This window comes from Chaetodon trifascialis, chromosome 5, assembly GCF_039877785.1.
Source record: "Chaetodon trifascialis isolate fChaTrf1 chromosome 5, fChaTrf1.hap1, whole genome shotgun sequence".
Lineage (NCBI taxonomy): Eukaryota > Metazoa > Chordata > Actinopteri > Chaetodontiformes > Chaetodontidae > Chaetodon > Chaetodon trifascialis.
Window position 1 is genome coordinate 22,442,047 of NC_092060.1, and position 12,379 is coordinate 22,454,425.

Genomic DNA, 12,379 nt, shown 5'->3' on the forward strand with positions numbered 1-12,379 from the left:
GTGGGAAGAAGCAGCAGTGGAGAAGGTGAGAGAGGCATTAAAGCTGAATATGAAAGGGTTGTGACAGGAATGATGAGGATGCAGAATGATAGTAAAGGTTACGCAAACTGAGGAGACAGAAGAAGATGGAGGGGGCAAGAGAGCCGGGGGAGGGCTGCAGGGTTGTTGCTGCTCAGTTGCAGGTCAGTGAGAAGGGCTGCTGCACGTGGTGTCGGGTTGAGTGTTTGCAGCTTGAGGGTAAGGACTACTTGTGACGGACACCATATGCAACCTTGTTGCTAGGCGGCAAGGCTTCGCCTGTGGTATTTGCTGAACGCCCGTATGCATCGATGCTCTTTTCCTTTTCTTCCTCACAAACTGCACGACCCTCCAGACCAACAGCATCTCTGGTTCAGAGTCGTACTCCTCTAAAACCAACAGGGCTGCTGTACCACCAAGGTTTACGTAGACCCCATGCTGTTTTATAGCCCAACAATCTTGATAATCAAGTAAAAATGGTTCCAGCTTCTTCTCTTAACCCTCTATGACAGGAAACTGATGGTGTTTGGGTTGTAGACTGTTGGTCAGAACGCATTTTAAGACATCACCGCTGGCCATGGGAACTTTCTATGGGCAATTTTTGCTATTTGCATTGGGACATTCTGTAGAACAATCAACCAATGCTAAAAATAATCTTTAGCTGTAGCCATAAAAGCTTGGCAGAGAACATTTTCTTCACCTCTTATATGATGATTGGCCTCTATAATCAATGATCTCCTGATTCTCCGCTCAGCCCGACCCCGCTGAGGAGACACAGCTTTAGTGAGACAGACGCTAAAACAGTCCTCAACAATAACACTTACTTTACCACATTCCAGCTTTTCGATGTGACAGGCCTGGTGGATTTCGTCAGCTCAAGAACCTGGTGTAACCAATAATTTGTCAAGCTGCTCATTTCCAGAAATTTCACCCTTACTGTGACAGAACTTGGTGACATGTGCCTATTCCATGAAGTGCTTGTGTAGGCTTTGCTCCTAAGGGCGGAAAATACCCCACAGGGAATTCAATTCTCCTGGGTTGTGTGGCCTGTAGAGGTTCACAGACAAAAAGAGAGCTAGTTCTAGTTAAACCAAGTCAAATCAGAGGTCACAAGCCTGGGCATTATCCTAGAATTAAATTTTAAATCCCACACACAGAAGGTGACTGAAGCAGCTTTCTCTCATTTAAGAAATACTGCAAAGGTATGGCCGTTTCAAGATGCCAAATAACTGATCATGCATTTAATTTGAGGTCCATCAGTGGACTGTAATGCTCTCTTCACTGGTCTTCCAAAACAGTCCCTGAGCTGATAAACTACAATTAATTCAGAACTCTGCTGCCAGGCTTTGAACTTGAACAAGAAAGAGGGAGTATGTTATCAGGCAGTTTTAGCTAACCTGTGCTGGCTCTATATCACCCAGTATCTTTCAGGATTGATTTTAAAGTTCTTTTCCTTGTTTACAAGGCTCTTAATGGTTTGAGACTGGCCTACATTACCGACTGATTCTTGTTTTATAATCCTTCATGGACTCTTAGATCCCCTGCTGCCAGTTTTTTAAATACAAACTATCACACAAATAAGAAAAACAGCAGCCTGGTCTTTAAAAATGCACCACAACTATAGAATTACTTACCCAAGGCTGTAAGAGATGCAACCTATGTGAACACATTTAAACCAAAACTGAAAACTTATTCATTCAATACTGCTTCTGTCATTCTTCCCTTGTTTCATTCTCATCTTTTCCATATTTTTTATTATGCCTTCCTTTGCTATATTTCCTTTACATATCATTCTGAGCATAACTGTTCTTATGATATTTACTGTTTCTTTTGTTTGTTATTTATTCAATTGCTAACAGTATTTGCACATTTATTTCTTTTTTTGTTTCTTCACTTTCTTGTTAATCACTTGCAGCTACATCCCTGAATAAAAGGTGCCAGATAAATAAGGTTTATCATTATCACCCTTCTAATTATTATTACCATTATTATTATATCCCAGATGTCCTTCCCTCCAGCAATGTCCTCCAGGTCCTGGAGTCGGTCGGACATACAATCCCTACAGCATTTCCTGACTCTGAGCCAGTGTCTCCTCCAATATGGACGTGGCTGGAATACCACCTCTTAGAGGTGTACAGGAGGCATCCGGAGGAGATGCTTGATCTCTGCCCCTTTTGATGCAAAGAAGCACCAGTTCCACTCCAATCTCCTTCTGGAAGTCCAAGCCCCTGACCCTGTCACTGAGGAGGAGTTTTTGAGAAGACTGACTGATACAGCAGCTCCCTTTTCTTCAGTTCATCCCTTCTGGATCTCACGCTCCATCTTCACTGATCACTTATGAAGAAGACATTAATTATTAGTTGCAGCCTAAACCCAAGTGCTTTACATCTGGCTGCAAACCACCACAGTCCACGGTGGGTTCATGGTCCAGTGAGGTCAACACAACTACATCACTGCCACAAAGGCAGGCAAGATAACCAAAGAGGTCCCTCTAGAAGCCCACTTCACCTACAGTAGAGATGCTATCCATGTAAATCATGCACAGCGACATTCCCCAATACTGCAGATACACCAATCCATACAAGTCACTGAATTGCCTTTAGTCCGGCCACTCGTCTGGGACCAATTTGTCTTTATAGATGCTACCATGAGCTGCTGGCCCCAACAACACAACTCCCAGGGTTTAGTGGCTTAAGTGTACAATGTAGAGCTGGATCTTACAGAGTTACTTGACTTTCATGAGAAGAATCAAGGCCAAGCAGTTTTCCTCAGATGTCTGCCTATTCAAAATGCTTGGCTTAGAGATTAACTTTTTTCTGTTGCACTGAAATAGGTGACAGGCAAAAGATCTTAAGTAGAGATGGGGATCAAAAAAGTGAGTGAACAGTAACTGGGACAGAGTTGAAAGGAACAGAAAGCAGAAAATGAAATGTGAAGATGTGAAAGGTCCACAATTAAGTGTTGTGTCCATGCATCAATAAGGACTAAAACAGCTTCAGATGTTGGGGCCAAGACAATCTTAGACATGGTATTAAACTGAGATGTAAATTTTCCAATCCATGTACGCATACTAGGCCACATACAACACAGAAAAAGTTGTACCCGTGTCGTACGGTGATCATGACAAGCTTTTAAGTTGTTTGGTAATGTCTTGACAAGCTGATCCCTCACACAGCCTCAGGCTTTATAAGTGCACCAAGCACCTAGTTCATTTCCCTATACTGACGACTAGCTGGAAAGACATTAAACTTTTAATCAGCTTTTCCCTCTGCACCATATTGTGACAGCTTATACTGAGCCTCAATGCACACTATAGATATACAAGCATCCCTTTTAAACAGGGTTATAGGTGTGGTAAAAGAATGATATTTGCCTAAGAGAATACAAGAGTGTGGGTTTTGTTTCGTGAAAGGTTTGTTAACTCCCAAATGCTACAGCGGTGAGGAGGCTTTCTTGTCGGTTCACCTTGAAGATGACATGACTTGTTTGGATGAAGTCCCCAGGCAGAAACTTTTCTGTAGCAGGAAATCTGAAAAGCGAAGGTGGGATCAATCAAAGCACCCCTCACTACCTCTTTTCTAGCTCTGGGTAATTGGAAGGTGGAGGTGAGATAAATATAAACAACAGCTTGTGCCAGCGACTCAGATGCCACAGAGTGACTCGCCCTGGAAAGTTGTTGTGTGGATGCTGATGCAGCTCGTGGTGATCAGGTTAACGGTTGGACAGGAAGAGGAGGACTGAAAACGACAGATGATTAACTCTTTGCTCTGGCGTCGTTGATTGATATTTCCCAAATTGGAATAACCAAGTAGGAAGAAAACTTATAATAAAATTAACGGGCTGACATATCTAACAAAAGCATATTGTCAAGTCTTCACAGAGATGAAAAATTCAAACATACACGCCAACATTGGCTACAACCACACTCGTCTGCCACTTCATGCATCCAATTAAAATCAAGCAAAGCTTTTGGGCAAAGCTGTAAAACGTCTAGAGTTGAAACGATGAAAGACAAGGTGAAACACAAAGAAATGTCAAAAATTATAGATTCAACATTTAAAGGACCAATGTCTAAGATTTGGGGGGGTCTACTGGCAGAAATGGAAAGTAATATTCAGAAGTATGTTTTCATTAGTGTACGATCAATGTGTATTGTATACTTTATATCTACAGAAGGAGCCTTCAAATCTAAGTCTTCTGCAATAGTACAGTGGATGCCTTTGGGTTTTGGACTGTTGGACATGACAAAACAAGCCAAATCTGAAGACAATGGGCAGCACATAGGCATCTGGTAAATTTTATTTTTTTTACCATTTTCTGACATGTTATAGATCTACTTATCAATTGCTTGATTGATAATCATCCATGATCAACCAGAGTGAAAGTAGTTGTTAGCTATGAGATGTGGTTCAAAGGCTTATGAAAAGTAAAGTGGCCTTTGTGTTGAGATTTCTTCAGTCAATAAAGTGCCTCCAAGGTCTGATAATAATAACCTTTTATTTTGGTGTGCATGGAGTAAAGGAGAAAGTTTTGGGGGTCGACAGTGCAGGTTAGAGCTGTTAGATATCACGACTTACTGGGGTTGGGTGGAAACAGGGTGCAGCTCTTGCAGTGGATGATCTCCTTTACAAGTGGCACATCTTGGGAGAGGGGTGCCGGCACCATACCAAGGCCGGGCATCATGGGGTTCAAGGGGGTAATTCCAGCCATCATACCGAGGCTGGGATCAAAATCTGGAGGCAAAAGAGAAATATGAGTGAGATCGCTGGGCAGATCCTCCCTGGGAAAGAAGAAACACCGACACAGTAACGTTTAAACACAGAGTCGTTTCCAGCAGCCAAGCTTTGGTCAGGTATCGCTTCACCCCATGGTTTATCTTTTAAATTCCATTTCATGTTGTGTACTCATTCCCTGAGTGATCCTTCCCTCAACACCAGCGACACACAAGCAGCCCACACATAATGGAATACACAGCCATTCATGAATAAATCATCTCGTAAACAACATGCATATTTTAAGAAGTTTTTAGCGGGCCTCTCTCTGTCACTCCCGCTGTTTGACTGATAACCTTATGGAAAATGTACACAGCTGGGTCTAAAACCTATGTAAGAGAGAAGCTTTCTTTACAAATTGATTTACGCTGCAGCACTGGCATCCACGGCCAACACGTGTGCTTTTGAGTGCACATGCGTCCCAGGATGGAGCTTTCTGAAATGGAAATGACGCTGCCCTCCAGTATGTGCCTCGACATCACCTGCGGAGGATTTTGAGATGACAATTATGCCGCAGGGTGTGTAATGTTTATGCACCTGTGTACGAGCATGCGAGAGCGCTGCTCACGAAAACAAATCCTTCACTGAGATTATACACACACAATGTAGCAGACGAGTAACAAAATCAAACTGACACGCTGGCTAAATAATTTCTAGGAGGCATTATTTGCTAATGGTAAGACACAGCCGATGAAATCAAAGCATGAAGTACATAAAGAAACAAGGAACATGCTGCATGATGCTGTCAGCTAAAATTAATTAAACTATATGTTCATTACTGAGGCTGTTCTTTGCAGTGGTATTGAACCTGACTGCATTACACTGAGGTGTTTCTAATGTTTTGGCCACCCCAATTACAAACATATGAAGGGTAGAATATTAGAAACACATTTCAGTGTAATGCAGTCCAGCATAACGCCCCCACTAACGACGACCTCGGTAATATAGCTGAATTATAAAGCTGAATGAACACCTCTGGGAAAGTTGTAATTCATAAGCTTCATAAAGGCAGAGCTGGTGCACTGAATTGCATTAAATTATACATGTGTCAAATTGCCAGGGAGCATGCATTTGACATGTTTCTTTAGCTTTTCCAACCTCAATTTTCCCATTTGCAAAAGTGAAACCTTTTTTCCATAATAACTGAAATAATAATAATAATAATAATAATTTTACTGGATGTCTTTCTTTATTAGAGCCACTGTTTCAAAACACCCCTTTTGTAAGTCTGGTTTTATTTCATAATGGCTATTCTGCCACCATCAGTTGGTTTGCGCCGAATGTCCTGTAGTTATAGCAACCACACCTGCCACACTTCCACACTACAGCAGTGACGTCCACCATTTTGTCAGATCTGTCGCCAAGCAGACATCTTATATTTGTCTTTTAACCGAATGACCTTGTTGGAGCGTCATCTATAGGCTCCTCTGATCATCTCACTGCTAATCAATTAGCCACTATACCAGTGGTCTGGAGCTAATGTGTTGCTAATCAATCATTTTCAGCAAGTGCTGTGTAATCTACTTTTATTCTTGTGGCCCTTATGTGTATGTTTGTTTAGATAACTTTCATTTTTAGATTTTAAACATACTCACATGTGGTTTTTTGGTCATTTTGGTGCTCGATACAAGAAAAACCACAACGTACAACAATGCAAAAAGATGCTAATTTTTGTAGTTTTTCCCCTTAAATGCTCACATTTAACTTTTGAGTTGGTTTGCTTTGAGTTTTTATGTGTTTAATTAAATATTCACTTGAAGTTCACTGTGACATTCCCCTCCAAAAGAGGATAACAGGAACAAACATTGCGCAGGCTCCATTACAATACTGACTATTTTGATCTTCAACAGCAATAAATCCAGGGAAGGAGAAATAATATTTACTGTTCTACAGTATACACCATTAACTGGAAATGGATACTACATTTCCTCATAAGTGATTTCCTCTAAATCTGCTGTAAGAGAGAAAATGGATGAACTGAATGACACTCAGTGAAGGAGAATAAAGAAATATGCACATTACAGAAGACTCAGAATAGGTCCCTGGAGCCACAGAGGGTGTAATAAAGACGTTAGACTGATAAAAAATGGCTGAAGGACAAAAATGAGGAAAGAGAAACAGAGGCCAGATAAAGAAAAGAAAACACAGTGAAAGAATGGGGCCGGGCGAACTACATTCAAGGAAAATGGATGGAGACTATATGTCTATTGATGACCTCACCATCAGTCTCTAACCAGGTGTCAGAGGAAGAGGGAACAGGTGATAAGAAGGACCGTAGTTGCCAGGCAATTGATGGCTCCTTCTGCACCTTAAGGTGAGGGAAAAGAAGACTGATAGCAGGAGGGAAGATAAGAAGGGGTGGATAGATGGGAGGCTGGTGCAATAACCAACCTGAATGCCAAACACTTTGCATAGAGCTGCACTGAGGAAACAACAGAGCATCCACCAGGACTACGCTCAGTGTTGTGGGAGGTTGCCCCACAGACAAAATCCTCAGAAAAATATCTTGGAAATAATATTTCTGGAAGCCACATCTCATTCTCTGCATGCTCCACTGTTGCAGTGGTAAAATTAGCCAACATGCTCATGAGTTCATATGTTGTATACTGATGCAAAGCAAGCCAGATTTCAGCTCGCATGAAGGAAACGATCTGGTTCCATCAGGGCATGGCTGGTTCAATTTCACTGCAGTGCCGCTCATGTTCCCTCTGGAGCGTGTGTTGGTGTGTGTATGTGTGTGTGCGCACCAGTGTATTTATCCCGGTCTATTAAGACCCTGAGACCTGAAGCAAGCATGTAGCAGAGCTGTGTGTAATAAAGGAGATTATTTACTTATTCCTTAGGATTTCCAGCTCTGCCAGAATTCTCTCATCTCCAGTTTCAACAGTGTAGCTTCAGGACATGTTTCATCTCTGACATACCATTATTTCCTCCCTACTTCAGTGCTACTCATTACAATGTATGCTGTAAGTAGATACAGGCGAACATGTACATCACACTGGTGCAGTTCATCCAATGTACGCGTTTCTGCAGTTCTCTGAGGAAATGTATTTTTCGTTGTTTAAGTATTTATTACAGCACACTGTACCGCACATTTGAGAAAGTATTGCACGAGCGGATCTGACTCTTTTTGCCAGCCAGTATGAAAAGTGCATCCTGTAGTTTGGGGCCTGACAGGAAAAAACACTTTCCCTGTCATCTTCTGCCTGTCAGAGAAGCGGCTTTCAGAGGATAAAATCTCAAAGTTATGGATGTCTTACAGTACGAATCTCCAGAAAAACAGCTTTCCACGAGTGACACTAGTTAAGTGACACCACCTGATTAAGATTTTAGTAGCACCATCACAACAGTCAGCAGCTCCACTTAAGTCAATGAGATACGACGTATCTGTCTTATTTATCAGTGGTTTAGACGCAAAGAACTCAGTATTTGTGCGAGTCACTCACAAACTCCCACGTCCAGGTCTGAAGGCTGCAGACTCTCCACAAGAGGGAGCAGTGCAGTTAGACCATTCCCACAAATGCCAACACACCATCTATGGAACAGGAAAATGACAGCAGGACTTTGGCAAGCATGAAAATATTGTCACCTACGGGTAAAGGAGGTTAGATGCTGGTGCAATTTTAACACTTGTGCAGGGGATGGATGTTTGGGGTTTTCTTTTGGCTTCTGCATCCAGCACTCCAAAGAGAAAATTGTTAAAATTACTATATTGCTCTTGTTGAGGTAATTCAGTTCAATAAGATGCATTCAATGTAATGGCAACGTTTGGGGTTTGAAGCTGACCTGCGTCATTTGTTTCCTGTTCCCATCTATTTCTTTTTCCCTCTCTCAGTGGTGCAAACACCACAGTGAAAACGCTGAAGTAAGGAAGCTGAAAAAATAAAGCCAGGCGCTGGTCCAAAAGGAGCATTACTGGAGATCAATAAGATTTTGAAATCAATCCTAAATTACATTTCTGGCTGATCATGTGAAGGTAGAATGAGGTTAATAAGCAGTGGCTGCCACTGAGCACTGGGCTGCACTTTCATAAATATAAAAGGACAAGCAGTCAGGCAGCTCCATTCACAAACACTGATCTGTAATGCTACAGGGATGAGTGGGTGAGTAGATCATCAGAGCACCTACATTGCAGTGTTTTCATCTAATACTACAACAAATCCAAAAGGCCTCAAACAATGTTTACAGCAACACAGAACCAGTGTCCTCCACAGCCGCTGGACACGACTATAGCTGCAAACAGTAGCTTTATCTGCACTTTATAGTTCCCAACATTACAAATATTGTGTGTTTACTTTGACCCTAATGGCTATAGACACAACCGAGCTTCAGAAATTCCCTCCATTACATGTTCTGTATTGAACGTAGAAATCTACATATCTGACTTTTGTGGCTTAAATGCTCAAATAGACACATTTCAGAGAAATCTGACATTTCAAAGAAGCCTAATCTCATCTAAGTGCAGAAGTGAACAGCAGCACCAGCACCAAGCTTTGTTATCCAAGTCAAGTGTAAGTACTCGTCCTTTCTGAGGGGACTGTTGTACTTTTTACTTTTCAGTAGCAGTGAAAAGGTGGTTGTAAGAACATGTCTGTAAGTCAGAAATAAATATGGACTGTCTCAGCCTTGTCTGTGGGTTTGATACTGGCACAATCACAAGAGATGTGACATTAATGAACCAATTAAATGCTTTTTTACCTGTGACCACTTCAGACCTCTGACCCTGAGTGTAAATCTTGAGTGACAAGTTTGTGAACCCTGTGTGTAAACCACGCCAACGGATTCAGCCACAAACAACAGCGAGCCAGAAAATACCTTCAGAGTTATTTCAATTTAGTTTTAACAAGTGAGGAGACACCTCTGAATACCTAAGCACTGTGGGTGTAGGATTTATAAACGTGTAATGGAATGGTACTTAATTGTGAATTAAAACACTGAAGGGTAGCACATACCAAATAATGAGAACATGATTAGACACTGAATTGTTCTATGAGACCATTACTGATGTTTAATTTATTCAACCAACAAACTAGATGAATGGTAATTTAGAGAGCAGCCAGGGATGGATTACAGAACGAGAGCTAGGTTCGTGAAGGGGAGCGTCGTCAATTGTATAAATGGGCAAGAACGATTCTGGTGGTTAAGTACTTGAGAGAAGAGCTGAAATGATTAGTCTGCTGCTTAATTAGTTGATCAACAGAAAATTAATCTGAACACTTCATTATCAATTTAGCATTGAAGTCATAATTTAAGGAAATGCAGTGATTCCAGCGTCTCGAATGTGAATATCTGGTGGCTTCTGAAGTCTTCTCTGATGGTTTCACAGGTTTACTTGAACAAAACAGGCTATTTAAACATGTAACCGTGAGCTCTTTGCATTTGTTTTGGTGTGGAAAACGTCCACAGTTATTCAAAATAAGACATTTTGTTTTGAATATTAAAATACACACTGCGTTAAAAGAATCTCTTTTTTTCCCAGTCTCTTTGAAAGGAACAATCCTCTCAGGTCGTAAATGATGCACATGAAACAGTTCGACTGAGATACTTCACGTACGATTTGCCAATATGCCGTTCACTCAATGAGAGAGAGGAAGAGTAGGTTTTCTTTGACTCAGTGGAAACTTCACAGAGAGATTTAGAGAGCCCAAGGGTCCTCTTGAAGAAGAACAACAATAGAAACCTGGGGCTGGGTCCACCCACACATGGCCACACATCTGTCTGATCCTTTTTACGGTGCTCGTCTATGAGCCCATATTCTCTCTCTCTCATGTTAGATAACTGGAATTCACATCTCCCTGCAAACAACTCATACTAAACACCTACATACTTACAGACGCGAGTGGACCTGCACACACATGCACAAAGTTGGCCTATAGAGGTTATTGTACAAATTCTCCGTTTTTCTCCCTCTATTTCTTCTCTATTATGTTCATTTGATGTTAAACAATCTGTTTCCTGGAGGTTTGTTCAAGGTAATTACATTTTGAGCCGCCCATCAATCAGGAAGTGCAGGAAAGAGAAATAATAAAAAAAGAAGACATTTGATTTTGTGAAGCTCCTGGCTATTAATGTCATCCTCCTTTCCCCTTCCCGTCTTTCTCCCGTCTGATTTCCAGGGTAAACGTCCCTTCTAGCAGTCAGTGGCGGGCAGGGGGGTTTGAGGGGGGCATACGGGTTGCTGTGAGGCATGCTGGATAATATTCTCTAATGAGGCGCGCTAGCCATGCCACCTGGAACCCCACCAGTGGCTGAAATCTGCCTCTCTCAATCTCTGCCAAGAGTCACCCTCTTTGCATTTTCGCATGAACATCTCAGACTTAATTTCTCTTACAGTAACATTTCTCCCACCTGCAGGACAGACGTAAAAAAAACTTTCCTCTTTAAAAAGTTATTCCATCTCCACTTCACCCTCTACATCTAAATTAGAATCTGCCTCCTTACAGTATGTTGACCTACAAAATCAGCCTCCTTTATCTAACGCCTCCATAGTCAAATCTCCATAACAAATCTAGCCATTAAAAATATCCAGCCTGTAATCTAATATAGCTGCCATGGAGAGGAGGAACTGTCACAAAGTCCCATTTCTGTCGTCCTGTAGCGACACTTTTTTTTACCCGGGCCACTGTATATCTGAAGTATATCCACTCTGTCCGCCTACATGCAGCCAAAAACCTCTGGCATCGTCCCACTGCAGCTCCTCAGCAGTCAGCAGAAAGAGACCCGGCGCTCAGTCCAAGGATCGGAAAACGCTTACGGCAAAGGAATGACTGTCAGTTAATATATTCCCTGATGTTAATCCAGGTGAGCTAATGTACGAGAATTAGGCGACCCCAGTCCATATCTGAGGGGGGTATCTCGTGGCCTCTAAATTCATAAAAGGAGCACTGTTGAGATGGGTGGTTATGAGGCATGACACTAAGTTTTCATATATTCCACTGTGGGTTTGTGTCAGTGTGCACGTGTGTGTGTGTATTTGTGTACTGTGGTGGAGGGGTTTGTGGCAACCGTGGGGAAGGGATGAGGACGAGTGGGATGCAGCAGACAAAGGAGTGGTTGTTTATTCAGGGAACAGTCGTCTGTCCCTGGAGCCTGCTTATCTATTCTCCAGGGTGAGTTTGTGTGTGTGTGTGTGTGTGTGTGTGTGTGTGGGCATCCATGCATAAGAATGTGCATCTAAATTAATTCTGATAACCTTGCAAATACATGTGTGGAAAAAGCTAAATGTTTTCCTTTTGGTGGAGTGTGTGTGTGTGTGTGTGTGTGTGTGTGTGTGTGTGTGTGTGTGTGTGACCACTCAGCATCTTTTGTCAGTTCCACAAATTTTGCTTCTGTCCAACGAGGAGCTTTGAGTCAAAATGTGAGAAAAGCAAAATGACTAATCATACCCACCATTCCTGTGAAAACAGACGTCAATACTATTAGAGGAGCGTACTGCACATGAAGATGTCTTGGAGGGGCTGGGCTGCTGTGTAGTTACTGGTTAGGCAAAACACACTTAACTTTCAAGGTCGGACGAACACAAAAATCAGTAGGCCGGTAACAGAAAAAAAACAAAACAAGCGTTACTGCTACTTTTCTCTAAGCCTCCC

General features: G+C 42.0%; 2 protein-coding genes across 4 annotated transcripts in view; both read right to left on the reverse strand.

The window, feature by feature from the left end:
• The window catches only part of rpl36a (ribosomal protein L36A), a 324,940-nt gene that overhangs the window by 123,328 nt on the left and 189,233 nt on the right, over positions 1–12,379 (reverse strand). The window lies entirely within an intron of this gene.
• enox2 (ecto-NOX disulfide-thiol exchanger 2) overlaps positions 1–12,379 on the reverse strand; it is a 167,769-nt gene that overhangs the window by 34,777 nt on the left and 120,613 nt on the right. For all 3 annotated transcript variants that reach the window (XM_070962542.1, XM_070962543.1, XM_070962544.1), the window contains one exon: positions 4,596–4,751. In XM_070962542.1, the coding sequence (XP_070818643.1) occupies positions 4,596–4,751 (156 nt within the window). The remainder of the gene's footprint in view (positions 1–4,595; positions 4,752–12,379) is intronic.